At 46.2% G+C, this 27,495-nt stretch overlaps 9 protein-coding genes across 9 annotated transcripts; 6 read left to right on the plus strand and 3 right to left on the minus strand.

The window, feature by feature from the left end:
* Positions 1 to 261: 261 nt before the first annotated feature.
* On the minus strand, positions 262 to 2,261 carry C8R40DRAFT_417665 (uncharacterized protein). The gene is made up of 3 exons (XM_046235007.1): positions 1,782 to 2,261; positions 947 to 1,727; positions 262 to 892 (listed from the first exon to the last, which is right to left on the minus strand). The coding sequence occupies exons 1-3, from the start codon at positions 2,042 to 2,044 to the stop codon at positions 515 to 517; spliced, it is 1,422 nt and encodes a 473-aa protein (XP_046083860.1). The 5' UTR covers positions 2,045 to 2,261; the 3' UTR covers positions 262 to 514.
* Positions 2,262 to 2,478: 217 nt separating this feature from the next.
* Positions 2,479 to 5,670, minus strand: C8R40DRAFT_1051533 (copper amine oxidase; the record flags this gene model as incomplete). The annotated part of the gene is made up of 14 exons (XM_046224711.1): positions 2,479 to 2,516; positions 2,578 to 2,644; positions 2,709 to 3,442; positions 3,498 to 3,594; positions 3,644 to 3,773; positions 3,834 to 3,939; positions 3,995 to 4,007; positions 4,063 to 4,127; positions 4,184 to 4,282; positions 4,340 to 4,796; positions 4,859 to 4,909; positions 4,960 to 5,079; positions 5,144 to 5,297; positions 5,357 to 5,670. The coding sequence occupies 14 exons, from the start codon at positions 5,668 to 5,670 to the stop codon at positions 2,479 to 2,481; spliced, it is 2,445 nt and encodes an 814-aa protein (XP_046083861.1).
* Positions 5,671 to 7,699: 2,029 nt separating this feature from the next.
* On the plus strand, positions 7,700 to 8,842 carry C8R40DRAFT_1051651 (kinase-like domain-containing protein; the record flags this gene model as incomplete). Its single annotated transcript, XM_046224719.1, has 4 exons — positions 7,700 to 7,765; positions 7,821 to 8,097; positions 8,158 to 8,282; positions 8,345 to 8,842. 4 exons carry the CDS (start codon positions 7,700 to 7,702, stop codon positions 8,840 to 8,842), a joined length of 966 nt encoding a protein of 321 aa, XP_046083862.1.
* A 750-nt stretch (positions 8,843 to 9,592) lies between these two features.
* Positions 9,593 to 10,280, plus strand: C8R40DRAFT_418020 (uncharacterized protein). Its single transcript, XM_046235010.1, has 3 exons — positions 9,593 to 9,751; positions 9,820 to 10,157; positions 10,210 to 10,280. Exons 1-2 carry the CDS (start codon positions 9,708 to 9,710, stop codon positions 10,112 to 10,114), a joined length of 339 nt encoding a protein of 112 aa, XP_046083863.1. The 5' UTR covers positions 9,593 to 9,707; the 3' UTR covers positions 10,115 to 10,157; positions 10,210 to 10,280.
* A 1,871-nt stretch (positions 10,281 to 12,151) lies between these two features.
* On the plus strand, positions 12,152 to 14,948 carry C8R40DRAFT_1115568 (aspartic peptidase domain-containing protein). Its single transcript, XM_046228566.1, has 11 exons — positions 12,152 to 12,531; positions 12,591 to 12,634; positions 12,924 to 13,075; positions 13,136 to 13,240; positions 13,304 to 13,480; positions 13,560 to 13,703; positions 13,782 to 13,949; positions 14,012 to 14,205; positions 14,253 to 14,349; positions 14,515 to 14,565; positions 14,621 to 14,948. Exons 1-11 carry the CDS (start codon positions 12,256 to 12,258, stop codon positions 14,710 to 14,712), a joined length of 1,500 nt encoding a protein of 499 aa, XP_046083864.1. The 5' UTR covers positions 12,152 to 12,255; the 3' UTR covers positions 14,713 to 14,948.
* A 143-nt stretch (positions 14,949 to 15,091) lies between these two features.
* On the minus strand, positions 15,092 to 15,956 carry C8R40DRAFT_1051494 (Isochorismatase hydrolase; the record flags this gene model as incomplete). The annotated part of the gene is made up of 4 exons (XM_046224708.1): positions 15,092 to 15,182; positions 15,236 to 15,459; positions 15,518 to 15,678; positions 15,743 to 15,956. The coding sequence occupies 4 exons, from the start codon at positions 15,954 to 15,956 to the stop codon at positions 15,092 to 15,094; spliced, it is 690 nt and encodes a 229-aa protein (XP_046083865.1).
* Positions 15,957 to 19,631: 3,675 nt separating this feature from the next.
* Positions 19,632 to 21,824, plus strand: C8R40DRAFT_1051418 (uncharacterized protein; the record flags this gene model as incomplete). Its single annotated transcript, XM_046224704.1, has 9 exons — positions 19,632 to 19,699; positions 19,752 to 19,764; positions 19,814 to 20,098; positions 20,163 to 20,195; positions 20,254 to 20,345; positions 20,397 to 20,988; positions 21,040 to 21,187; positions 21,236 to 21,528; positions 21,579 to 21,824. The coding sequence occupies 9 exons, from the start codon at positions 19,632 to 19,634 to the stop codon at positions 21,822 to 21,824; spliced, it is 1,770 nt and encodes a 589-aa protein (XP_046083866.1).
* A 1,943-nt stretch (positions 21,825 to 23,767) lies between these two features.
* On the plus strand, positions 23,768 to 26,418 carry C8R40DRAFT_418613 (Endonuclease/exonuclease/phosphatase). The gene is made up of 7 exons (XM_046235011.1): positions 23,768 to 23,834; positions 23,882 to 23,913; positions 23,964 to 24,031; positions 24,083 to 24,775; positions 24,823 to 25,190; positions 25,255 to 26,033; positions 26,096 to 26,418. The coding sequence occupies exons 1-7, from the start codon at positions 23,811 to 23,813 to the stop codon at positions 26,229 to 26,231; spliced, it is 2,100 nt and encodes a 699-aa protein (XP_046083867.1). The 5' UTR covers positions 23,768 to 23,810; the 3' UTR covers positions 26,232 to 26,418.
* C8R40DRAFT_418637 (uncharacterized protein) lies at positions 26,419 to 27,123 on the plus strand. Its single transcript, XM_046235012.1, has 2 exons — positions 26,419 to 26,733; positions 26,802 to 27,123. The coding sequence occupies exons 1-2, from the start codon at positions 26,606 to 26,608 to the stop codon at positions 27,001 to 27,003; spliced, it is 330 nt and encodes a 109-aa protein (XP_046083868.1). The 5' UTR covers positions 26,419 to 26,605; the 3' UTR covers positions 27,004 to 27,123.
* The last annotated feature ends 372 nt before the right edge of the window (positions 27,124 to 27,495 follow it).

Raw genomic sequence — 27,495 nt, forward strand, 5'->3', positions numbered from 1 at the left:
TTAACTTTGTTCTTTCTTTGTTCCTAGAGGATTGATAGCAGTCATAAAGGTAGCCTTGAAGGTAATCTTCCTGATATACAATATCATGAAAGTCCTGGAGCCAGTGGCTGCTTGTAAAAAGAGTTTTCTGACAAGTTGCATGATATCCCTGCACAGGTGCATATCCATAAATACCATAGTAAACATGATTCAAAAAAAATCTACCTCATGTGTCAACAAGTCATGAGATTCACTTGTTTTTGACCTGCAGAAACAGCATCATCGACATTGTATTTGGATGGCATTCCACTTTGATTAGTGAGTGACTGATTGATACACGGGGTCCCACTACGAAACAGGCAGTAAAAAAGGATGGTGTCCTGTTCTCCAACATCAACTGGCAGCTGGCTCTGGAGGCGCGCTCTCTACGACACTCTAACTAGGGCATTAGATCCATCATGTGCGAATACATTGTGACCGGAACATATTATTGCGAAAAAGTTTGAAAACCGGATACGCAATACATCCGGCCATTTTAAACGTACAAGGAAAATAGTTGGTTCACCTCAGATTGCATGAGAGAGCGAAGACTCCCAGAAATTCCACCCTTGTTTACATGTATCCAACCCCGAAGAGGAGGTTCCTGGATAAGAAAACTTTCGATGGTTGGTATCCGTTGTGCAATGCAAGAAGTATACCAAATGAGAGCAGCTTCAATCTCGGCAGCCCGATCGGTTTGCACATGCGAAGTACGAATCCCCAGGTGACCATGATATCTTTCGGCAGTAGCGAACGTTTGCGGACTCTGGTACGTCTCTAAGTCTCCAAATTTCAGATTGCGAAAGAGATAAACCAAGTTCACAGTTCGAAGTGAAGAAAAGTGGCTGAGACAGCCAATGATTTCATCCGCATTCTGAATGCCAACTATTTAAGTGTTTTGGTCCGACGAGAGTCATCAGAGACGTACTATGGATGCACAATCAGAGCCTGGTAGTGGCGATTCGATCGTTAACATAGAAGTTTGAGGAAAGAAGGTGTGCGCAAGTTGCAGAAGCCGTCTGGACGACCATTCGGATATACAGAACCACAACCCGGCGACATGCCATCCGCAAAGAGATTCTGTAGATGAGGGGAAAGCTGTACTGGTGGACCGGGCGATAGAGAATGCCTTGAATTCAAAACTATCAACAAGCCCCTCTTCATCAATCGCGTTGAGGAATGGTAAAATGAAAGGGACCACGCGATCGATGTTCCACTGCACACGCGACATGGAAAACCTAATTCTCCTCAAAAGTGGATGGGCACATATGAACTCAGGAAGCCATGAGAGTTCAGGTATCAAATTTAACCACAGCTCGAGCTCCATGAGGCCGGAGAAACTGCGGGTGCTGAAAGAATTGTGAACTGGGACTAGCAGCTTGGGCGGCACGGTTAAACACCGTATCTGCATGCCATACTGAATATAGTTTGCGAGTTCGTGTTCAACTCCTTCGGTATAAAGCTTGATGCTGTCAAGAGTAAGCTTCGACAGGCTGGAAGGTCCCAGTTGACTGAGGTATTTCGAGGGCAGAGATTTCCACGATGCGATGACAACATTTTGTATATGTTGCTGGGACAAAAGATCGAGCAAGGGCATATCGACAAGAACCCCATCGTTCAAAATGATTTGTGAGAGGTTCGTTAAACGGTGTAAGAGGTGGTGCACAATGTCAAGTTGACCTGGCGAATAGCAATAGTAATCGATTGTCCTACACAGAACATCAGCAACTGACTGGGCTAACGGAAACGTGGTGGCTGCATACCTGATAGACAAGGCGAATGATTCATTTATGACACACTGGGCTTTTAGCTTCTCTAAATCTCCATAAGCTCCTCTGACCTCGACGTATGCAAAGAGAAATGGCATGCATATTCTCCGGAATTGATGGTTGGTCAGAGACAAAGAGAGAAGTCTGGTCCTCGAGTGTTTCCAATGAAGTTCGAGGAGCTGGGGCACAACAATGGCAGGATTGGACACAATATATTCCACTACGAGTTGTACGAGCTCTTCAGGCAACGGCGGCATGACGAACTTAAAGAAGATGAGTATGCGGCTTTAGTGAGATAACCGCTTGTATAAGTACTAAAATAGGGGTGTTGTGGACGTCACCTGTCCGAATACCTTCAATGATTTATTTTATGATTAGCAGCAGTTCACGCGAAAAAAACGCGTTTTGATCCACACCAGATCCACACCACAGTGCACTCCTTTCTTTGACACCGAACATTCAACTAGTAAGTACTGACAGTACAAATGATGAGGCGGGAAGGAGAAGCCTGAGGAAGCTAATTGGGACTGAGGTAAGCCCAACTACTTCACATTAAAGAGCCTTATCCTTTGCTGTCAATATCATATCAATGTTCATACCGTCTCATGACTCTCATCGCATAAAGATAAATGTATCCCGAGTGTATCAGCGGTAGATACAACATCCTTTTAATAATTAAAAAATTTCCTCCCTATACGATTGATTCGGTGTCATTGTATGGGTGCTGAGCTACATAGAAGAGGACATATCAGCAAAGATAAGAGTTGTTAGCAACGCAAGAGACACTAACGATCGTAGGGGAACTTCCTGACATCAATGTCACCGCGGTAAGCCCAGAAATCTGGCACAACGGAAGACTGCGACAGTAGAAACGAGTCAGAGAACACTCGCAACATGGGTTCCAACATAGATAGAACATACCAAATTTACCAAACCGTTGGAAAAGTCCGCACCAAAGGTATGGACGGCCTGTACGCCACTGTCATTGTAGTCGATGCGAACGGTCTGACGTGAGTCCCTAGACGGATCGTGCAGAAGATAGTTATGAGGCAGGATTAACATAGATCCCTGTGCGGTCGTGAACACTGTATTCGGCAAGTCACCCGTATGTGGGACGTGATGCATGCCTAGGTTGAACCATACGACGAGATCCTCCTGGTCGAGTGACTCCCCGTCAAAGAAGGCGGCAAAGTCTACGACAGGGTTCGCCGTGTCATAGTCATTGTTGGCATTGGACGCGCGAGGTTCAGTGTCCTTTTGTTTGGTCACATACAACGCATGAGTGGCAAAGTTCATACTGTTCAGAAGATTGCTGGAATTTTGGATGGTGGCGTGCATACCACTACCCTTCGACGGCATAATCCTGTATCCGCGGGGTTCGCCAAATTCGTTTGGAGCGTCCTTGTTCACGACCATGAACATAGAGTGGGCATTTCCGGGCCAGAAAAGTTTGGCATTGTCTTCGTTGTCCAGGTAGGAGCGGAAAAGTTTCATGGTGCTTCGTTCCATACCATGAGACCATGGATAGGAGGCAGTTACTGGGGCGACTGTGTGATTAGCGAAGGAATTGGAGGTTCCAAGGATGTCGATATCGGCCTTGAAAGTAAGGACGTGGTCGTGCATGGATCCAGAAAGACCGCTGTGAATGTGATAACCTACATCGGGGCCGTTTACATGAGCAAGAGTTCGAAGGAGTGTGAAGAAGCTCACCATAGTCGTCATTGCCGTAATAGTGAGCGGACTGTATGTAACCACTCGCACGGACGACGATCTCGATGGTACCATCGAGGTAGAAAGTGTAATCAAACTACAAAAAGATCAACCATCGATAGAAGGTAAATTTAAACAGATCATACGTTATAATCGTAGTTTCCCACAGTGCTTGCGGAACGGACTGTGAACGCAATGTTTTTTGTCGAAGCGACGTAGGCATCATCCGAATGGCGTTGAATAAGGTAGCCTTGATCATTTTCGAAGAGACAGATTCTGCAGAAATCCTTGATGAGCAAGGAACAAATCAAGGAGGGAACTTCAAGTCAAACTTACGAATTTGGATGCGTTGTGCTGACTTCGTCAGCGTGGAAGGTGGAGTTCAAGAACGTCGCATAAGTGGGACAGTCATAACCAGCAAGTAGCTCGAAGGCATAAGGTCCTAAATTGCCAAGGCCTCAGAAATCGAGCACATCAGTTAATTTGTTGGGACGAACCGAAACCATAATACTGCAAAGTCAAGTATGAATGAGATTGGCTTCGCTGGGAAGTATATGAAGCTTACAGTATCCAAGTAAGCAGTTCCGCTCTGTACAGGGTCATTACCGGCGTAATGCGCGAGAGCCTCATCTAAAAACGCAACGAACTGAGCATGATGAACAGATGGGCTTTCACAAACTACGCACCTAGACCAAGTTCATAAACGATACGCTCGCCACGATATCTGATATCAAAGAGCCTCACGCCAGAGTCTCGGCGGAAAGCCACATAGAAGGAAAAGTCCACTGTGATTAGAGCTAGTGAGAACATTGAAAAGACGCCAACAGATAGTTGAAACTCACTCCATTCGACGTACTTATTATCGACATCGACCTTATACCTGATTCCATCCTCACCAGAGGGCGGAACCATGACCGGAGGTGCCTTTTCACTGGCCCACATTGTGCTATTCTCACCAACTTTTGTCGTGGGTCCCCGATAATCACTACCAATCCAAGGTCCCTCTAAATTGAGTGTACTTTTTTCGAGTTCCCCTGCCTCCCAGGCAGCACGAAAAGACTCGGTCGAATTATAGTAAACGTCTCTATAAAGCCAGCCAATGACCGACCATCCGGAAGGGTCTCTGCCGGTAGTATTCACTTCAAAGTAGAGACCTTGAGGCATCAAAGTTTCGCCGTCGAAGATGGACGAAGGTATGCGCCAGAATGTAACCCATTGCACAGTCGTGTCGGGGGTCGGATGCCATAGTGGATCGATGCCCCAGATGTCGAGGTCATCATCGTCGCTACCCGAGGCAGTCTATCGTGTTGCGACAGTTAGAGAGGGGCTAGATATCATCTCGGAGTGAAGTTGCAACATACACCGTTCAAAAGGTCTGTTACTATATCCTGTACTGAAGAGCTGACATTGTACTAGGATAGCCTGAGTGACCAGTTGAGTGTGCATTAGGAGATTGGCTTACCATGAATTCGGATGTAAGATCTTCATCTGCATCATAGTTTCGCTGGTAAGTTGTCCCTTTTGTCGTGAGCCAGTCGAGAGATGTCAGGACCGAGTCACTGGAAATGGGAAGTGGGCCAATCTAAGATGCCCCGACGCGTCAGATATATGTACGGAGACGAAACGGAGACGAAGATATCACTGACTTGATACTCAATGACGTATGGTTCTATCGTCGCACCAACCCATATAGCGGCCCGAGCCCATCGTCCAGGTTCAGGCTGGTTATTATCAACGAACGGCAGGACGTCCGTCTTGTTCGGGGTCAAAATTTCTACCCGCATGATGCTATTATCCCAACTGAATGTAAACGCGATTAGGATCGACTCGAGAGGTAGAGGAAAACGACAAGAATTTACCTTCCAGCATCTGCTGCCGCGGTCAAATTGAGATCCGTCTGGTTATGCAAGAAAGCGATGACATCCGCTGCTTCATCGTTGCTTAGCTCTTGCCAGACGTTCGTGTAGGGGGCAGAGACTTCGGGAGCAGAGGCAGACCATCCAGCTCCAGTAAAACTTCCAGAGACTTGAGCGGTAGTTGTTGGGGGCCTCTTAGAAGCGAGGTATTTGGCTTGTTTGGAACCTGGATGAGCGACCCGAGGTACTTTTGCACCAACCTCGGACAAGAAGAGCCACACTGGCAAGAAAACGGCCAATCTATGCGTAAGAAGCATCTTGGAGAGCAAGGGCGTCAAAGACGGGATGACCACGAGGGATTTTATACATAGTTCTGAAGGTGATGCCGGAATAGAATTCGTGATTGGTGACTGAGGATCAGAAGAAGCGTATGTATTGCTTATCTATGCCGATCGTGTTGTATGCAACATGCTTGTCGAGGTGAAAATTGAAATGCGATAACAGGGAGTGCTCTGCGTACTCCTAAGGGGGTGGATCTGCTTCAGATAAAGTTCGAGTTCAAGTTGGCGATGTGATAGATTGGACGAATGAGGTCCAACAAAAATCGTTTATAGCGTTCGTATTCTCACCTGAGCATAGAGTATAGTGTAAAATTACTATTCCGAAATGCGGATGTCTTGACTGCGCTGCCTGTATCGAACCATGAGTAAAGCCAAACTCCGGGTTGACAGTCGACACTCGTCCAGCACCGAGTTTGATCCAAAATCTTCACTGTGTACAGGTCGACCCGTACACTCCTTGTTCTTTGTACCATTTTCAGCCAAAGCAACTTCGTATGTGGCAACCTCGGAAGAAGCCTCAAACATACCAGTAGCCCTTCCATGTACGTTCGGGGGAAGGGCATAATATTATGCAGGATATATGTTTAGTCGATGCTTCATCCTATATTTCCCCCTTATCTGCATCCGAACACAGACCGCATGGTCGACAGCCTCAAAGCAGCCAAGGACGCTGTTCACAGGGTGTTTTTAACTTTCGAAACTTTTCTGGAATCGAGGCTGCGAAAGGCCACGAGCCGCTAGTAACCGTTTGAAAAAGAGAATTTGCAATCTCAGTGGAAAATTTGGGAAGATTTGCGTTGGAAGGAGTTTTTCTTTCGTTTTTCGACCGAGTTGGACGTTGCAGAACATGAATCCCAAATTATGTCATACAGAGGGCCGAGCCCTATTCTCGTCTCTCCGGCTAACGGCGGAATTTATCTAAAGTTTCTCATGTTTGTTGGAGATCCGTCGCTGTTTATTACAGTCTATACAATCGTATTCGAAACTGTGCTTGGCTGTATACGAATACGAATAGCGGTAAGAAAGATTTGCGGGTAAAGCATGGGCAACAAAGGCTATTCGCCTCATCAATGGATAATAGAACGCAAATGGCCTGTTGCCTGTTTCCTCCGGAATTTTCCTCGCAACTCTTCCTATGTATGCAGTATGGAAAGTGGATTCCGAGGATTGAACAACCTGTCCTTGCAATCAAGGAACGTGTTCGGATCAATTGTAAATCACGGATGGGCGGAAGACTCTGGAAGACTATAGGGAGCCCGGAGGCGATCAGCGGACTTCAGCCGAGAGGGTCGATGAGTGCAGCCAATCTTTCTGGGGCTCGTTTAATTGGTAATGGTGAGCCTGTATGTAAGAGTAAGAAGAGTGTTCTCACCGCATACTACATGTTTCTCAATTCGTGCAGATTCAAGGTACCTCGTCAGAAGTCGTCAGACAAGTGGAGTATGCCCTACTATGCCGAAGCAAACATTAAATGTTTCCGGTTCCATCATCTCCATGGGGTATCTTCCGGGGATCAAGATAAATTTATACTGCTCTGTGGCGATGAATACCTTCCCAAAATACTCTCCTCAAACTTGCATATAATACGTAGGGTCGAGAGATATGTGCAAACTACAAGTATCGCCATCCCCACTGACCTTTCAACCAAATCATGTCCATTGTCATGAGTCTATCTCCCCTGAATTCGGATCGCAAGAAACGCAACTTCAAAGCCCTACAGCTCCCGTTATCCCCTAAGGACATAGCGGTACCCACTCGCCAAGCCCCTTCAGCGAAGAAACGAAATCCCGCACCCCTTGATTCAGCTCGGCATTTGATAGCGTCGAGTACCGCAAATAGTGCTCTTCTGACTCCGGAGTCTTCAACAACTCAACGTCGGAACCTTCATAGAACTTTGACCAATACGTTGGAAAGGTTAGACTCGGAGACAAAAGCTGAGGGCAAGAAGACTCAGCTGAACGGTCCTTTAAGGCAGGAGGACCTGAGGAACTTGGCCGAACTGGGGATGGGAAATGGAGGAAGTGTGATGAAGGTCGAACATATCCCAACAGGACTTATAATGGCAAAGAAGGTTCTAATCCCGACGATCTCTATATCTATACACTCTGACTGTCTCGGCTTACCAGATCGTTCTTATTGATGCCAAACCCACAGTCCGAAAACAAATCTTGCGCGAAATTCATATCACACATTCGTGTAACTCGCCCTACATTGTCTCATCATTTGGAGCGTACATTCTGGATCCAAATATCTGTATCTGCATGGAATTCATGGACAAAGGCAGCTTTGATGGAATCTACAAACGATCAGGTGCGATACCCATCGATGTTGTCGGTATGGTCGCAGCGAGCGTTTTGGAGGGACTGGTGTATCTTTACGACGTTCATCATATCATTCACCGCGGTAGGTTGTGAAGATACTCTCCCGACGATATACATATACTGAATTACCTTGATATCAAAGATATAAAACCATCGAACATTCTTCTCAACTCCTTGGGGGAGATTAAGCTCTGCGATTTCGGTGTCTCTGGAGAGCTCATCAATTCTATAGCGAACACTTTTGTTGGAACTTCTGTGTACATGAGTGTCGGTTTTTTTTGTTTATTGTCGCTAACTTCTTGACGCTGAAGCTGTGTTTTTGTTGCTAGCCGGAGCGAATACAAGGTGCCGAGTACTCTGTCGAGTCCGATATCTGGTCATTGGGTATTACATTGATTGAGCTTGCACACGGACGCTTTCCGTTCTATCTGGATTATGCAGACCAGGAGCTTTCGGCACAACCCAGATTTGGCTCGCCAAGAGAACCAATGCAACGGGATATGCTAGATATGCTTGCTCCGCCGATGTCTCCCGCATCTCGCCGACGCAGTCGACGTAGAAGCAAAGGTGTCTCTCTCCAGGGAGGGGTTCAAGAACTGAGCATTCTGGAACTGCTACAGCAGATCGTTATGGAGCCCCCTCCGAGATTGATATCGTCGGAGAAGGATGGAGGCAAGTTTCCGAAAGCAGCAGATATGTTTGTGAATGCTTGTTTGATTAAGGAACAACGAGACCGAAAGCCGCCTGCGGAATTGTTGAAATACGAGTGGATAGAGCAAACGCTGACTTCAGGTCTGCAGATGAAGAAGTGGGCGGAGTCCGTGTAGAGCTTGCTTGGTCTTCTACGGTCGGAACTTTCATTTACTTAGTATACCGTTGTACCATTGGAATTCTGGGGATATGCATATGCTATTGTTATTATTCAAAAGCCAGGTTGAACCTTCCTCTAAATCTGTGTTTCAGTAATATAATAATCCAGGAAAAAAAGATGAAGACTTGCCTCCATCTTTCGCGCTCTTGACAACCTAAATCTGCTTATCGCCACCAAGTCTCTTCGATCTCCTTACAATTCTCTACAGACTCTACAGCTACTCGACTATTTCTATTTGGCTATTGAGGTTCTGCTGGCTTGGTATGTAGTCAACGACGCGATTTTTTGATAGACCGCTACTACGCCATCCTACAGATACTGCGCGTCTTCTTCTCTGATGAGGATGGCTTCTAGGCGGCATGATTCTGTGTTGTCTTATCTTATCTCCGTACCCACCCGGAACCAAGATAATCAAAGTTTTCGGTCAGGTTTTCGGACGGAGCCATGTCTTTCCAGTTGCGCACTATGTCAAGTGCGTCTCCTTGAACCTGCTTCAAGTTTTATACGCTTCGCGTCAAACCCAACCCGCTCTTCTACGAATAACACAGGAACTTTGACGCACTTCTGACGACCCGAGTAACTGGATCTTGAAGTTCATCTTCCTTGTTGCTATTTGGGAGAAGATCGTCCTCGAGACGAACAGAAGAAATGTTCCTTATGTTTAATTCATCACGCCTAATTAGCATCGTGATGAGATTGAAATGGAGTATTACTAGATTTCATTCGGAATGCCCAGCTGCTAAGCTTGCTGGTATTCGTGTTTCCTTCTTCGTGCATTTGACTCTACGAGTACTCCTTTCATTCATTTCGATCTTGTCATAATGCGATCTATGCTTGGTGCTGGCCACGTTTTTATTGTCTTTAGGTGCGTAGCTGTGACCCTCTAACTCATTCCAGGGCAAGAATTCTAACTGGTGCTATGATTGTTCTCAGTATTCCCTTCCTTTTTTCCTCGGTCACCAACTCTGTTCGAGTCGCTCTCAGGGTGGAAGAAAATTCGGCTGGTATTGCAACTGCCCCTGTACTTGCTAAAGGCGTATTCTTGCGTGATTCAAATGATCCTTCCTACATAACCTATCATGTCGTGAATGTCAGTAGTCATTCCGGTCAAGTTATTCAAAGCGAAACACCGTCTGACGACCAAAAGACTGGATCGTTTGCGGTCCATCTCGATGAGCCAGGGTGTGTCTATAAAACTTCAGGTAATCTGTTCGAATCTTGCGATTGAACTTTGTGTCTAGGAAATATTTGCTTGAAGCTCAAGATGGGACGTAAGCTTTTTCCTCAAACATTACAGTTATACGTAGTGAACATATGCCGCAGGAACAAAATTATAGCAACAAGCAACGAAGTCCTGGTGGTCGCCCTTAATTCTGATAGTGGGAGTGGTAGCGACTCCAGCAGTCAAAGTATAACAAGCAGGTGAGTATGCCGGTGGATAAATGGCTATCTTGCACTCACTATCTTCTAAAGTAGAACATCAGCAGTTCCAGAGCTGAGCTCATCAATAACCACACCATTTAGTATTACCAGTCCTGAATCTATATCTTCAACCGGAATGCGGGCATATCCTTCAAACGCGTCTTGGAGCCTGACCTCCAATACATTCATACCGACTTTATCACCATCGCAAAGCACAGATTCGCACTCAACCCCTACTGTATCGTCTACCGGGTCTCCGAATTCTGATGAAAACAGTTCGAGCTCCAGAGATCAACGGACCGGACGCACTATCGGTGGAATCGTGGGAGGATTCATAGCACTGATCCTACTAGTCGTCATACTCACATACTACATCGTGCCCTACTTTCGTCGAAAACAGAACATTGGTGGCGGTAGAATTGGGGATGATGAGATGAGAACCAGCAGGTGGCGACGGCCTTGGTTCGAAATGGTTAATTTTGGCAGTAACGCACAATCATCCATAATCCCTTTCGCCCTGGCGGCCTCGGTCTCTCAGAGGGGTTCCACCAAAGAGGCAATGATATCTGAGCGAACGACGATGAGACACGACGAGGGTGCTGCATCCTTCACCGCTGTGAATGTGGCTGGTCGTAGCCATAGTGGCAGCGGAACGGAATGCACGATCAAATCCAATATTAACCAAGGTCAGGACCACAGTACTGAAGATACTCCCAGATCTGGTCGCAAACTCACATTGCCGACTTTGATTGTCACTGACGCTAGCGTCAGTATGGCTACTACTTCGGGTGAGCGTCAGCATGTCGTTACCATACATACTTAGGTCATATCTCACGTCTGACTTTCTTCCTGTAGGTGACACCTTATTGGTACCACTCAGAAGGCATACTCCTCCTCCGTCGTATAGATCATCCGTTCTTCCCATATCGAGTGGTACATAATTTGGACTTACACTAAAGAACAATTTGACTTCGAGATGCTCACGGACACTGGTAATGATATTATATACATCTGCAAGGAAGCTTGTACATATGTATTCGGACTTACTTCAACAAGAGTAAAGAAAGATGACCATAGAACTTATGCCTGACCCCACGAAATGTCGGGTTCACTGGTAGCTCGCGGCGAGAATACAGCTTGTCAAGTGCGATGAGAGTATGATTTGACCTCACTTTTAGGAAACAATTCGCTGAAATGAACAAGTTCTGATACCTACTTACTCGCTACTGACCTCAGTTCCACAACGGTTGTCGTTGTCAATGTTGCCAAAGGGGCGTTCAAACTCGAATGATGCGTAGTCGAATCGCGCCGCGCCGAACGAGATTACATGCATATGCTGTGCAAGTACTTGGATGAAAACGTTCGCATACACACAGGTACTGTATCTTGTCGGATGGTCGACGAAGTCCTGGATTTCGTATCAAGGTTCGGGGAACTACTCGAAGAACTTACTAATGGTGTTTGAGAGCTGGGGCACTCACTACTAGAGGGAAGTCGAAGCCAACTATCCAGTTATGATATCAGATTGGCAGTGCTCGAGGTAGGTACAACAAGCAACACGTCGATCCATGACGGTTTGATTAACATGTAGTGTGCGGTAGCCTACTGAGATGAGAGCGAGATTGGAGGGAGCTTCGCTCATTCTAGCAAGCCGTGCTGGTATACCATTACCAAGTTTCGAAAATGTTAATCTTTACGGGCGCAGCTGAATAATTCTTTACCTCTTAGTAGCTCTTAGTCTAGAAGGTGATGGAAGTTATCGGTCCGTCACACCAGGTACCGAGGTAACAGATCGTGACACACCAGTGACAACGTGATTGAATTTGATGATGACATCATCACCTTCTCATCTCCCAACCGGAAGTATGGGAAATGAACTTTGTCCACGCCCTTTATTAACTGAGCTGGTACAGCAAGCAGTTCTTTCTACTCTTCCACGACAACGCCATGACACGAATTTCTTTGTCTCTCAGTGCATTTTCTCTGATACAACTTTTACTTATTTTCACCACCTCTGGGGTTACTGCAGACCCTCTCCACATTCCGGTCCATCGCAAGAGGTCGGCGCCCCGTGATGTCCACTATTATGCTGCTGCTGCGGATCGAGTCAGGGCCAAGTATGGGTTCCCCACCAGTGGTAGCAGTAAGAAAAGAAATGGCGCAAGTATCAGCGCAAGGTTAGGTAAACGCGCGAGTAGTGCTGGGATTAGTATAATTAATCAAGTAGGTCTTCTATATTTCCTGGGGCAAAATGGATTATTCACAATCGACGTTATTTACAGGACGACGACGCAAGTTATTTTGCTACATTATCCATCGGGACACCGTGAGTTTATCCTACTTCAACGCTTTATTCGTCATCCGGATCGCATCATCTGCACCTGTCTTCCACCACGTTGCGCAGCAGTCTGTTCTTTTTTTTTGCTGGTTTCTCAGCTAATGTTAATGCTATGCTTCCCGAGCACACCGTCTCATTCACAAAATGCTTGTGGCCGCTTGGTTAGCTCAGTTAAGCACCTGCATTTCTGCACTCGTTGCAGACTGCTCGCCTTCAATCATCTCTGCAAAATCTCTTCATTGACGAGATCTTTGTAACTTAAACCTGTGGTTTGTAGGGGTCAATCCATGAGTGTTGTGCTTGATACAGGATCATCTGATCTCTGGGTCACCGGCAGTGGGTGCCAGAGCTGCGATGAACAGACACCAACATTTGACTCATCAAAATCATCATCGTTCAAGTCGTCGTCCTCATCATCTTCATCGTCAAGTTAGTTTCCTCGTTTGTTTGTGATAACTATGTGATACAAACTGTTTAATAACTGAACAGAAGGAGGTCAGACAACTATTCAGTACGGTTCAGGTGCTGTCGCGGGTGCACTTGCACAAGAAACGGTAGAGCTGGGTGGGTTCACGGTACAGGGTCAGACGTTTCGTACGTATATCTCAAACTCCCTTGGTGTAACTGCATTGAAGATCAGGTGCCTGGTGTGTATAGTTCTCGCCGACGAGCTGACTAGTGGGCTCCTCGACGGTCCTGTTTCTGGAATCATGGGTCTGGGCTTCGAAGCAATAGCGAGCACCGACAGTACGCCCTTCTGGCAGGCGCTGGTGAACGCAGGGGATTTGAGTAGTCCGGAAATGTCATTCTGGTTGGCAAGGGAGAGTAGTTCGAGTGAGTAGATCTTCCCTGTCCATCTTGCCAATGCTAAAAATAAATTTTTGAACTCTATCTCCCCTTGCTCCAACCCCAGGTTCAACCACTACTGTGGACGGTGACACTGAAGTCCCTGGTGGAGTTTTTACTTTGGGCGGAACAAATACGAGTCTATTCTCAGGCAACGTAGAGTTCTTGGACACACAAGGAACACCCAGCTTCTGGTTGCTAAACATGAATGGTGTGACTTTTTTTCCTTCTCTCAGCAAATTTATCTACCTGTATTTGTTTTCGTTCGCTTACTTTCTATTTGTTACAGCGCTGACTGTGCAATCGAAATCTGTCTCCCTCGGATCCTCTTCCCAACTTTCTGCCATCGACACTGGCACTACTCTCATTGGTGGCCCTACTGATGCGGTACAAAATTTCTACTCAAGTATAGAAGGCTCGTCGACAGTGGAAGGGCAGCAAGGGTTTTTTAGTTTCCGTAAGACGACTTCCAGCTTTTCTCTTTTCTCGTCCTCATCTACCGCCTTATTACCCTGACAGCTTGTAGCACGAGTTTGAACACAACAATCTCGTTTGGCGGTACTGCTTGGCCAATATCCTCTGCTGATATGAACTTGGGGCCAGTGTCAAAGGACTCAAGTGACTGTCTCGGAGGCATATTCGATTTGAGCTTAGGCAGCAACATCCCTGAGAATTCAGGCAATCCCACCTGGGTTGTGGGTGATGTATTTTTAGTAAGTACAGCTAATCATAGCCCTCACCGCATACTCACCTCGTTCAGAAAAATGTCTACACCGTCCTTCGCGGTACCGCCTCTTCGAGTAGCGATACACCCGCCATTGGATTCGCGCAATTATCAACTTCAGCCGGGGGATCAGGTACAGTTTCTTCTCCCTCTTCAGCTTTGGCTGGGTCAAGTGCTGCGCTTACCACTACTTCTGCACTTCCGTCTGCCACTTCTGGTGCGCATTTCTCTACTGCATCGATCTCTTCGATTTCTTCAATATCCATTCTCCCTTCGCCCTCAACCTCGACTGTTGCAGGAACTACAACTGGAAATGCGGATTCGGGCTCGAGTTCGAGTTCGAGTTCAAGTATGTCCTGAATCTCGTCGCTGGCTGTTTCTTTCTAAAGGTTTCTTCCAAATAGGTAACGGAAGTTTGAGATCGTTCAAAAGAATGTCGGGCATGGTCTTGAACGGGTTCATATTATTGGGTGTAGTGCCGAGCCTGTTCTTGTAGGTTCTGGGGTACGTGAATAGTAGGAAGCGGAATTTGGCATTTGGATAAACGATCTATGATGTATTCTAAGTATGTATGTGCATATAGGTGTCGGTTTGTTTATAGAGTGGTACTTAATTATAAATGAAGGCATGGGTCGCTATGCAGAACATTTTCCAACATCACACTACATAAGCCGTCTTCTAAAATGTGCAACAATTGAATAATATCTTGACTTTAAGTTCTATTTCACTCAAGTAGGAAACGTTATGGAGCCGATCATCTTAACGCGTTTGGGCTCGGGCGGCTATTCCTCTTAAATGACAATTTCTTTGCGCTTTATGGCATTGCCAGTAATCATTTCCGAAACTGGAATATTACATCCTACAAGTTCGTCTATCTAGTTGAAGTCCAATTCTCCTGGAACGAGTGTGCCATTTTTTATAGCGGCAGCATGGGCATCCGTCATGAAACCACGGAGGGACCAGTACCTGGAGAGTAGCATGTTGAGTTTCGACGATTTGTGAGCGAAAATAACACTCACGCAAAATCCCATCCTATCGTCTGTACGTTGTAGGAATTATTCGCCCAAGTCCTGAGCAAATCCGAAACTATAGCGTATGGGGAAACGACGTAGACACCGGCATCGCGCATGCGTGCCTTGGCATCTTCTGCGACTACAGCGGACGCGGCGCCAGATGCTTGAGCATTGACAAATACACTGTATCCTTCTTGACGGAGGGAGAGGGCTAAGAAGGTAGCGCAAACCTATTCAATTCAATACGCGTGAGGAATTTTGTTTGACAGAACTTTCAAGACTACGAACATCAGTTGTGATACCAGCAAGGATGAGTTGCTGCTTCCCAGTTGCTTGAACGGCTGCACGGAAGTTTGGGTCATCCCAAGCATCAATGACTCCCTGTCGCTTGATATATGGGGCGGTCGGATGCATTGCAACGATTTCGGGAATGAGGGGTCCATTGGGTCCTGTAAATGAAATATCAACGTCAATAAACTCACACTCCGTGTTCATCTCACAGTCTCTGCTTACCTGTCTCCGAGGTGGAGGAAAGAACCGTCGGTAGATTGAACACATTTCCGATGGCAGCATGGGCGAGAAGGTTGTTTCTAAACTCATCTGGCTGATAGTCACGAACTAGAGGTACAAGGCCAACTTGGTGATCGACGATGAGGAGCGCAGTATTATTGACGTCGAGGCGCTCGAAAATGAAAGGGCTGCTAGAATTGCCTGATTCGAGAGTCATTCCATTGATCAGACCAATGTGATGCAACTTGAAGTCACTGTATTCGAACACACCTTGAACAAAAGACAAGCTTGATAAGAGAATGAGCAAGGGCAAGAAGATCAATGAGTGCATGATTGATACTTGAAGGGCCCTCGAATAGATGATCACAGTAAAAACCGACCTCTTTATACCAGGCGAGATTAACTCGGAAATAGCTCAGAAGAAGGTTGCGTACTCCACTTCCTTTCACTTCCTTCCCCTTACTTAACCCGCGGCCGAGAATATCGTTACCCTTTGAAGACGTCAACATCTCAACATTGTTAAGACAGTGGCGGACAGTGGCTTTTGTTTTGACAGAGCAATTTTCTACGAATTTTTCCTTTTAGATTTTTGTGATGTAGTTGCAAGGTCAAATGGGTAGTAAGACTACGACTGCGCTTGCTTCAAGGTTCGGGAATAGCCTAATGACGATGGCCAACTAAACTATATCTTTAGACAGTACATCAAGCTCATGAAGTGACTATGTAGACGAGTAAGATGACGTACACTCCAAGGTATTCGGCATTGTCGAGGACTCCGGATCTGTTTCCTTGTTGATTGCATCGTCTATATGCGACAGTCGTTTAATCTCTCGCTGGTAGTGTGCCCTTAGTAAATGCCAGTGTTCTGGTGAGCTATAAGGCTCGAACAACGTATAGCACCTCATGAGGGTAATGGTAATTATACTTGATCCTAGAACCATGTTACAATTACTCAGCCACATGAGAGATGATATTAAGCTTACATTTATAAAAATACTTAGTGGCGGGGGGTAGCGCGCTAGTGGGGAAGGTGGTGGGCACAGCAAGAACTGCCTATAGACCGTGCGCGGCCGGTGAGCGGCAAGCGTCATATATAGGCTCAAGGAAACCATACTTATGTTGAACCCCAGGCTGCCAGGCATCTGCACTCTTATAAACCGAGAATCACTCTAGAGTATTGTATTGTGAAGGTGAGTCTAGCCTAGATCCGACTAGAGTATCTTGAGAGTCTTTTGCCAGGTTGCAATCGAGTACAACAATCCAGTCGGATTGAAGGCGGGCAGCATGTTCTCGGCGTGGTCGACAGTAGCCTCTCAAATCCAGATGGAAACGCTGAATTTCACGTCGGATAAGTCCAATCAATTCTAACCCATTCCCTGGGGTGCTATGCAAAATGAACATACTACATACCTAGTACTATTGTGCCCATACTGCATGTTTGACATGTATCGACTATTACTGATTTGGCTTTCTATTCACCGAGCCGCAGAGCGCGGCCTGTGCACCACAAATGTTCACGGATGTCCCGAGTCCTTCGCTCAACTTGAAGTGCACGATTGCTCCGAGCCCTTCGCTCATCCGATGCAAGCAATTCTTGTGTTTTATGAAAAATACTAGATACAGTATGTCAGTGTTTCATTAAGGAGGTACTGAAAGTTCACAATATAGAGCAACGGACCTCTGATGAACCATATACACAAAGCAAAATATCTGAGCGGTGAGAGTACAATTCTCCTTTCGCACTTCGTAGGACTTGACATCGCAAACTGCGAGGAATTAGAGCGGCATGTTCAACGAAGACTTCGGAGGTTGACCCGTTCGAGGGGTTTGACCCCTCACTGGCTTGAGGTTCAAGGGACTGAGATTGAGACCGGTACAGGGTATGAAAAGAGTAAGAGCTGGTCGAGATAAAAGTTGGATAAAGAAGCCAAGGACTTTTTGTATGGTGAGTAATCGTATCCTGATATTCAGGTGCCATCTGGGTGCCATTACACAGGAATAACGGACTGGGTGATAAACACCTATGTGTCGATTCCTGACCATTCTTCACTCCCCGAGAACTGATCGCCGACGATTCACTGAGAACAAGTGGAGGTGGAGTTAGGCGCAGTGAGGTAGATTTAAGCAAAAGATATCACTGCTAATAGTGGGTCCAGCATCAGCCCTTTACACACACCCGACCCCGCTTGTACACTCTTGTATTGCTGAAGCAACGTTCCGAAAGGGTTCTAACCCTTGGCAAAGCGGAGGAAGTCACTTCCGATGATGCAGTGGCGAGGCATTGAATGTGTTGAGGCTTATTTGGATTCGAACTTTTGAAGTTATTCAAGTAAGCGCACCAACGTTTCAGCTATAATGGATAGAAGACACAACTAACCATATGTTTAACTGCGTAACGGTCAATACATGTATATTAGCCACAAGCTTCTAATAGTGTCCTGAGTAAAGTTGTAAGCGGTGAAGTAGTTCGTTCGGATCGTATGCACTGTAGTTGCTCGTATGTCTTCGCAGATATCCTTTCTTTTAGCAATTCCAGGTACATACATGTGCCCGATTCGCTTACGGAAGTTCCGTCGTTGCCTGCCTAAGCCTCCACGGCATTTTTCAGCTCGAGTCGGAGCGATTGTCGAGACTTTTCCATTCCGATCCCTTCTGAAACTTGTCCGCTCTTTTTGTTCATACGGTAAAGAGCCGAGGACAGATGGAGACTGGATGGGAGAAAGACTCGAGTCACCCAGGGTGAGGGCGGAATGGTAGGGAATTATGAGGTACAACTGATCGGGTGAGTTCTGGGTGGGTTCAAAGAATCGATTGATTTTTTTCATCCAGAATCTAGAATCTTGAAGGAATATGCATATGTAGTCGCTTATCTTTTTGTATTTGACCTGGGGAGATCAGGCAGCCAAGAACGCGGTACATAAATGGCAAGTTTGATGAGAGAGTTCCTTTTTTCCTGGGGTGGGCAAAAAACGCCGTGTTCTTGATGCCGCCCTCCCAGCATAACCGCTATCCCGTCTGTTGAAATAATCGGGATTTGACAAAAGATTGGACTTTTGGAGATGCCCTTTCGGGCAAACTTTGAGGGCAGAATCAGTACGAATATTAATATTTTGGCCGATGTCGGATCCGCGTCAGATAGAGAATCAGGGATGATCAGATAATATCGGATCGGTCAAGATGACTGAAGTCGAGAGACAAGTTTATGAGCATCCTGTTCCTAGAAGAGTGAAGGGTGTTTTGAGCTTGAGGGCTGTTATATTATAGTAGCAGTACATAGGAATCTGCGCTACTTTTACCTGCATACATAGTGAGAGACGCATGAACTCGCTTCGGACCGAATGTCAATCATTGTCAATGAAGAAGCGGCGTAAAAAGCCCGTTTGTTAGTTTTGGCTTGGTCCGGCGGTAGATGGTCCAAATTGAGAGGTCAAGTGACGGCGTGGTCCGGGAAGTAATTTTAAACGTTGCAGTTTCTCGTTTTAGGCAGCGAATGTACAGGAAGAAACAGGGAAGGGAGAAAGAGAGGAATGAGCCCCGGAGCAACGCGGTCACGCTATCGGATTGTCACAAATCAGCAATAAGCGGCGGCATCATGCGGCAAGATCTATATGTCGATCCAAAACTCCCTGAATGGAATTGACCCCGTGCTTACATCGGCTGTGCTGCCCAAAACACGGATTCTCCTTTTAATACGAGGTCGGGACAACATGCAGGGCCCTCCTTCTTGTTCCAAAGGCTTCCTTCTTCAACCCAGCTTTTTTTCATGCTGAGTTTCGCAAAATTGCCTTTGTCTTTGTAGTTTCCGGTCTTCGTTCTCCTTTCTCCTTTTTTGCGTCCTCTCGGGCACGGCATTTGTTCCCCTTTCTACAGCTTTCTCCGCAGTCCGCTAAAAATGGCCAATAAAGCTACTTTTACCGACAAAGGCACCCTTCAAAGAGGGAAGGCTTGCTTACGATGCAGGTGAGTCATATACCGTTTTCACGGCTGTATTTGCTGATCGCGACACTATCAGAAAACGGAAAATGGTGATTACTCATCTGTAAACCCCAAGACCCGCGCTCATATTTCTTACAGAGATGCGACGGAAATCGACCGGCCTGCCAACAATGTACACACGCTAAAAAACCAGACGGTTGTGAGTACGATGATGGTAAAGGCAAGACGCGTACACAGCTCCTACGCGAGACCATTCAGCAGCTGCAACAACGAGTACGTGAACTGGAAGATCCGGAATACATCTCTCCCGCTGTGATGCTTCACGATCCTCATCCTCCCATGTCCGAGTCATCCTCTTCGTCCTATGATTCCGCTGGGAGCACACCGATATCGATCTCACATTCCCCATACCCTTCAGGTATGGTTTTCCCTCATCATTGACACAAAATATACACGAACTCATCCCCTGACTTCGATAGAATCTAAGAGCTCACCTTCCGAAACGTGGACACACCTTCCTGTGAGTGCTCACGTTTTTTTTCATTCATTTTCATTCATTTTCAAATTCCTTTTGCCAGGTCTCCTCTCCCTCTCCTTCGCCTTTCATGAGTGATATCTTCTTTGAAGGCCCGCGATCGTATCAATCTTCTTTTGATCTCGGTCCGATCTTGTCAGTGTGTTCCCCTCATTGAACCGCTTTCTCTGACACAATTCTGTGTAGATTGGATATCTTCTCGCCTCACCGTCACCAATGTGGCCTTGGTATACATATGGGCCACCTCAGGGAGAGCTTAAATTTGTCACCGGACGAACAAAGACATCCAGCGCTTATGAATTCCATCTACCTTTGGGCCTGTTTTGTTTCTAGGCCCAAGCCTTTAAGCCAGCACGAAGAAAGCTTTTTGTCACAGGCCTTGGATGGTGTCCGTGATGGTCTTCGTAAAGGAGATAAACTTCTAGATGTCATACAGGCCTCATGCCTTTTGTCGCTTTATTTCCTTGCGAACGGACGTTTAGTGGAGGGCAGCTTTCATGCTAGCGCAGTAGCTGCTTTAGCTGTCCAATGTGGTCTACAGACCGCGGTCTCCGGCGAAGGTTCCTACAACCCATCTTCGTCTAGGGAAAGACTTGACCTGGACCATATCCGACCTGGTTACCAAGACGGGGAACGCGTACTGACATTTTGGCAAGTTTATAATTTAGACTCTTGTTGGTCTGTCGCCCTCCGAAAACCGCGTGTAGCTCTCGACTCTGAAGACCCGTGGACTTCAATTGACTGTCCTTGGCCTCAAGACATCACTGACTATGAATCTGTAAGTTTACTTTGTAATGTTTATTCGTCTACGGCTGAGCTGTGATTTCAGGGGAATGCAACTGTGAGCAATGGCTTTCCAACGGTGAAAACGTTCTTGCAGGGCGACGTTTCCGGTGGATTTTCAATGCAGACTTGGAGGGCCAAGGCATCTGCCATATTTTCGCGTGCTGACCAGCTAGCGGCAAGTTGGAGATACAGTTCGTTCAATCAATTCTCCTTCTTGTACATCCACTAACTTCTACCAGGACTCTCTGGAGTCACCTATCCTGAGGAATTTCAAGTCCTGGAACTTACCATCAACCGTTTCCTACCGACAATACTACCGATACATCAACTGAACGCTACGATTCTCGAGGAGAAGCATACACTCATCGTTGTGCATACGTTAATACAAGTCTCTGTACTTATGTTGTATCAAAGATTCGCGCAAGATGATCCCGTTACCTACGACAAATGCTCCGCCGCTGCTAAAGCTTGCGTCGCTATCACAAAATTCATCTCCGAACAAGATTATGATTACCTCGATCCCATAATTGGAGTGAGTCATGTTTCTGCCGGTGCATGGTCGAAACTGATGTCTTTTTACAGTCGTGTTGGACAACCGTCGCCGAGTGGCTCATCTGTGAAATTACCAACATTGAATCTGCTTGGGCACTCTCTATGACTAGCACGGACGTTCGTAATGACATCTCCACTATCTTGTACGCCATGACTACTCTTAATGCACGGTTCCCCGTACTAGGTATGAATCTCTCATACTCGTTTTCTGCACGCTTGTCCCATTATAATCCTCCAAGGTATATCGATATCAAAGATACAAAAAAGGATGGCTGAGTTATCACTTACCTCAAACGTCGCTTAATGACAGTCATCGAAATCGGGCTCGCGGATCCACTTCTCATCGGACACTTATTTCTTTGGACTTGTCATTTTATCTGCGGCCACCCGTGTGGGTTTGGCATCCTCACATGTCTCAGATGAACCTTCTTCTTTGAACATACAATCTTTCCTTATACTGAACTCAGGGAGTATTACCATTTGTAGAACATATCACTTTGATCTTTTATTCCTTTCGATTTCTTGATCATATTCGGACCCTTATTCTTTGGACCAATCTGGACTCTGGATTCGCCTTCCTCACGCTCGTTCATGACTCTTTCACGTACAATATTGACGATCATCCCGGACTTTGCCTGGACTTTGGACTTTAACCCCCGAACTATTTTGGACTTTGGACATTGGACTCAATGGACTTCGTACACTTATACCATAGATATCATACATCATCCCCACTACTGCTAACGGACCGTTTTTGTACGACAATCTGCAATTACTATTATCCTTGTACATTATTCTTACATTACATCCCTAATGTAGTTTTACCTACAGTGTACTATTGGGCGTGTTGCACACTTACTCCACTAGTACATGTTTCGTTGTGGTGCGTTGCGAGCAGGACGGTGGGGACTTGGAACAAAATGGACTGTAGAACAAATATTGCAAATGTACCCTGTACAATTCGTTCCGTTCAGTATAACTTGTTACGGTTCGTGACATTCTTTCGTTGTATGTAGACCGAAGCTGGGTTTTTTTCGCTCCAGCACCGTCTTTCATCTGCCCTGGTGCCTCTCAGGTGCCTCTTGTGAATGGGACCGCGCCAGTCAAATTACTTAATATTTCCTATAATCAATCATTTTGTTGAAGACTTGATCATCGATATCCGCAAGGTTTACGGCCACTCATTCGAAGCTATGAGTATGGCTGACATTCGGTCCCGCCTTCTTCTGCGCTCAAGCATGGTTGATATTCATTTTTTACAAGAGCTATGATGTACAGTACATATAGCAAGATGCAGCTGTTCAGCTGTGAACTTACCGTGACCCGATCGACGAGGACAGTGCTGAACAGAGATCCTTATCATAAATTTTAAGGAAAACTTGAATGATTATTGATTTGGTTTCAGCGTACTACCAGTACTACCAGATATGAGCAATCATCGGTTGAGACAAATTTAACACATAGAATCCTTCATACATACATCCCAAAGGTACACGGGGTTGGTAAAGTAACAGCTTCACCAAGCAGTGATACAGAGTATGCATACACTTATGTACTGCCGTTGTGGAAACGACCTTAGATCTTGCATGGCGTCGATAAGTGCATCGATTGACTGAGTACTATTCAGTTAGGGATCCAGATCTTTAGAAGGCTCGGGAACGGGAACATCGACATCGGATTAGTGTTACACACAACGGATAGGATAGGATAGGATAGAATACAACGGCATTGAAACGGGGAAGGAAAGTGTTTGCTCTGCCTTGATCGAAATGTAAATGAACCTTCGCAGAGGCCTTTGTGTGAATTTGAGACCACATTATTGCGATCAATGTTATTTACATTGTCGCGTACTTGATAAAAATTTCTAATGATAAAAGTGCGGATAAATCTGGATAAATGGGTCACTGTTACACGCTATGTACACGTTGGAACTTGGTAGCCTGGCTAGCCGCTGTCCGACCACGAAGATTTCGTTCATTCGTGTATACAGCTCTGTCTCATAGCCCATGGGGTAGGGATTTTTTCTACTCCGACTAACTCATTCGTTTTCTCGATCCCAGTGCTCGCTCTTTCCTATAGAGGAGCAACAAAATTTGAGCGAACTGTTAAAAAGAATCAAATTTTCCTACATACAAAAATTGAATTTCGTGGAACTCATTCGGCACTGCTATCGGAGCCTTAAACTCCCACACATGTGAGCTTCCAAGATCACGTGGGCGTCTTACCTGGTGCACTGCTTACCAAAAGGAATGGCGTTCAGATATGCGTATCCTTACCTGGAACATTGTGAGAGTACCTCAATTTGCCTGGAATATTGCCTGACTCCCTTACAGAATGGCATTCGAACGATTCCGCAGTACCACCCGTATGTTCCTATTCGAGTAAAATATCATGCCCTCACTGTGTCTATTCTAGTTGGAATACACTGAAAAGCCACGATGCAATTTTGGACCACCTGGATGCTGATATCATCAATTTTCAAGGTATGTGTACTACGAGCTGCTGCCAAACTTGAATCAGAAGTTTTGTTTCAGAGGTTAAATCTAATCGGACAGCTCTTCCTGCACCAGTCGCAGCTCCCCCATCGTACGACGCGTATTACTCTTTCCCACTCACAAAGAACGGATACTCTGGTGTGGCCACTTACACTCGCCGACCTTCCGCAGAAAATTCTGGTGTGACGGCTCTCAAAGCTGAAGAAGGACTTACGGGAAAACTTCGGCAGCCTCATTTGAAGCCCCCGCCTTCGGATGAAGAACGTGTCTCACGCCCGGAAGCCTATGATTACAACGACCGCGAGCTAGGGTTTTCGGATATCAAGTCCCTCGATGCCGAAGGACGCGTCCTTACCCTGGACTTTGGCTTATTTGTCTTGATCAACGTGTACTGCCCTAACGACGGGTCCTCCGCAGAAGACACTAGTCGACTCGACTACAAGATGGCGTTTCACCGTTTACTTGAAGCTCGTGTGCGCGCGCTCATCAGAGAAGGCCGTGAAGTCATTTTGTTAGGCGACATTAATGCATGTGCAGCGGTTATCGACCATTGCGAAGGTGACATTATCGTTCGGAGAGGTATAGCGCAAGGATTTAGTGGCGATAGCGAGGAGTATTTTTGGATGGAGAATGACGCAAGACGATGGTTGAGAGATCTACTGGAGGGCGGAAAGAAATGTTTCGTTGATGTCGTCAGGAAATATTACCCGGAACGACGAGGAATGTTTACCTGTGAGCGAATTCGATGATATTTCTGCGCTCATTATTAATGAAAGTAGGCTGGAACACAAAACTTTCCGCTCGCGCCAGTAACTATGGTACCCGTATTGACTACATTCTTGCTACCCCCGGTCTCCTGCCCTGGATCAAAGCGGCAGATATTGAACCCACTATCAAAGGAAGTGACCATTGTCCAGTTTGGATAGACCTTCATGACGAAATTTCGTTGTCCGGCGGAAGAAATTCCACATTGAAACTTCGAGATGTTATGTCATGCCCTACCCCAGATAAACCGGACAGAGAACCTCCGAGATTAGCAACTAGATTTTGGGATGAGTATTCGGGGAAGCAGCGCCTTCTGGCGAGTTTTTTCAATACCGGTTCCGCGGGGGACAAGATAAAACCAAAAGTTGTTGCCGCCGAAGCTGTAAGTATTGTGAAACAAGATACATCCTGGATACATCTTCTGAGCTGACTGGAAATCTACATAGACACCAACAACCAACTCTGATAATTCCGATGTCAAAATGTTAATGACTTCCTGCGAGTCCACTTTGCATAATACGACTATCCCTCAGCCTGTATCTATTTCCTCCTCGCTGACATCGATCGCGTCCGTATCTTCATTTCCTACATCTTCCGGCACTTCCACCCCGACTTCCACATCCTCGCGATCAAATTCACTGAAGAAGAGGAAGACACCGCCTCCTTCCACCTCTTCATCGACTGCAGGCACCTCATCCTCATCGTCTGCTATTCAAACCAAACCGAAGAAACCGAAAGGGGATGTTCAAAACGTGAAGGACCTGAAGAAACCCGGACAGTCAAAACTCTCTAGCTTCTTCGTCGCTCCGCCTACGACCCGAGACACGAGCAATTCGAAAGCAAAAAATTCAATAACGTCGAAGATAAAACCTAGGCGGAGCGAATCAATAGCCAACCTCGCTGATACAGGAACACAAGTTATAGTGGACCTCACAGCGAGCGATGACAAAAACGACAAATACCCCGTGGCTCAAACAATACAAGAGGTTGAGGAGGAAGATATTGACGAGGACTTACGACAAGCTATCCAACTTTCGCTATCGCAAACATCTTCCTCTTCAATGCCGTCGCAATCATCACCTATATCATCATCTCATGAAGCTTGGAAGTCTCTCCTCAAACCTCGAGAGCCCCCGAAGTGCTTGGTGCATAACGAAGTCGCGAAAGAGTTTCGAGTAAACAAGCCTGGGGTCAATAAAGGTAGATCGTTTTGGGTCTGTTCAAGGTGAGTTCGCTATTGTATCGCGTTTGTTCTTTCTATCTGGTCACTCACTACTGAAAATTCAGGCCGGTGGGACCCGGATATGATAAAGGTCGTTCAGAGCGACCTCGTGAAGAAGTCGATTCGAAATGGAAATGCAATTACTTCGTATGGAGTAGTGATATTGGAGTCAACCGTACGACAAATCAGTCTGGAAAATAGAGTCTTCTCAAGACTTTCTTTCATCTGTGAGCCGGTCTACCTGAGGACTGAGTACTGAGGCTTGAGTGTCAGTCATATTGACCGACCGGTTTAATCCTGGTTTAATCCACCTTTTTCCTCGATCAATTAGTCTTTCCGAAGTCTACCTGCCTGCCGGTCGTACGTGTTTTGGTCACAAGGCTAAGTGCGCCTGACCTACCGGTAATCATGTTTGACTTCGAACCTCCTCAATGACGGTTTTTCGACATCTTCCTTTCCATTCACGGTAGTAATTGAAAGTCCTGACCCATTTAAATAGGGCTCGCCTGGACTCTCCGAAAAAGACTCCCATTCCAACTCCTCATCTGGACAAGTGCAAATTGAAGCTGATCTAAATGAAACTCACGGTGTCTTTCATGCTCAGTTTGAGCTTTTGCGCAGGCTTGGCTGTAGCACAAATCCTGTCCCAATGTGCCACTGCGTGCGTTTCCCAGGCAGCGGTGAAGGATGGTTGTGTTAGCTTGTAAGTTCGAATCGAATTGTGGGTGCATATGTGTTGCACAAATTCACTGGCACGCGTTCTCGTCACAGCACGAACATCACTTGCGTATGTACAAGTGCGCAATTCCAGCAGGACGCTCTATCCTGCTTGACGGCGGAGTGTTCTTCGTCTGATTTAACCACGTTGGAAGGGCTGCAGGCACAAGAGTGCGGGGCCAGTGAGTGCCCTATCCTTGTTTTCGCTGACGTTCAACACGTATACTTACGTTCTTATGATTTCCCTTACACCTAGTGCAACTTTCTGCAACTGGAACACCTAGTGACACCGCGACGTTCACCGCTTCGGGCATCAGCAGCGGCAGTGGAACCAGTCTCAGCATCCCAAGCACTTCGGGAGCTTCGAGCACCACGACTGTTACGAGTTCTGGGAGTGCTTCAACTACTGTCACCTCTGGGACTATCATACCGCCTGCATCTAGCGTAGCGTCTAGCCCAGCATCCAGTGCGTCTAGTCCTAGCAGCACCGGAAATAATGCCCAAAACGTTCAAATTTCGATGGGCATGGGTTTTATTGCGCTGTTGGCGACGTTGTGGGCGTGAGAGTTACGAATGCTTATTTTTTTACCTTTTCAAAAAGCAATGGCACTGTGCTATTGCAATTTTTTTTTTGTTGTACAACTCGGACGTTTTCTGTCAACTGTATATACTTGATTCTTGATGTCTGTATGGTATTCTTACTGGAATGAAAGCAAGTTGAATAACTGGGGACAGTGAAACCAACCAG

This window comes from Lentinula edodes (genome assembly GCF_021015755.1).
Source record: "Lentinula edodes strain Le(Bin) 0899 ss11 chromosome Unknown C8R40scaffold_29, whole genome shotgun sequence".
NCBI lineage: Eukaryota > Fungi > Basidiomycota > Agaricomycetes > Agaricales > Omphalotaceae > Lentinula > Lentinula edodes.

Coding starts and splice junctions, on each gene's coding strand:
- C8R40DRAFT_417665 (XM_046235007.1), bottom strand. CDS start 2,044: ATGCCGCCGTTGCCTGAAGAGCTCGTACAACTCGTAGTGGAATATATT. Junction 1,728..1,781: donor TCATTCGCCTTGTCTATCAG/GTATGCAGCCAC, acceptor TGTTCTGTGTAG/GACAATCGATTACTATTGCT. Junction 893..946: donor GCTCTGATTGTGCATCCATA/GTACGTCTCTGA, acceptor GTTGGCATTCAG/AATGCGGATGAAATCATTGG.
- C8R40DRAFT_418020 (XM_046235010.1), top strand. CDS start 9,708: ATGCGATCTATGCTTGGTGCTGGCCACGTTTTTATTGTCTTTAG. Junction 9,752..9,819: donor CACGTTTTTATTGTCTTTAG/GTGCGTAGCTGT, acceptor GATTGTTCTCAG/TATTCCCTTCCTTTTTTCCT.
- C8R40DRAFT_1115568 (XM_046228566.1), top strand. CDS start 12,256: ATGACACGAATTTCTTTGTCTCTCAGTGCATTTTCTCTGATACAACTT. Junction 13,704..13,781: donor CTGGTTGCTAAACATGAATG/GTGTGACTTTTT, acceptor TATTTGTTACAG/CGCTGACTGTGCAATCGAAA. Junction 14,206..14,252: donor TTGTGGGTGATGTATTTTTA/GTAAGTACAGCT, acceptor CACCTCGTTCAG/AAAAATGTCTACACCGTCCT.
- C8R40DRAFT_418613 (XM_046235011.1), top strand. CDS start 23,811: ATGCGTATCCTTACCTGGAACATT. Junction 24,032..24,082: donor TGATATCATCAATTTTCAAG/GTATGTGTACTA, acceptor GTTTTGTTTCAG/AGGTTAAATCTAATCGGACA. Junction 26,034..26,095: donor TCGTTTTGGGTCTGTTCAAG/GTGAGTTCGCTA, acceptor CTGAAAATTCAG/GCCGGTGGGACCCGGATATG.
- C8R40DRAFT_418637 (XM_046235012.1), top strand. CDS start 26,606: ATGAAACTCACGGTGTCTTTCATGCTCAGTTTGAGCTTTTGCGCAGGC. Junction 26,734..26,801: donor AAGGATGGTTGTGTTAGCTT/GTAAGTTCGAAT, acceptor TTCTCGTCACAG/CACGAACATCACTTGCGTAT.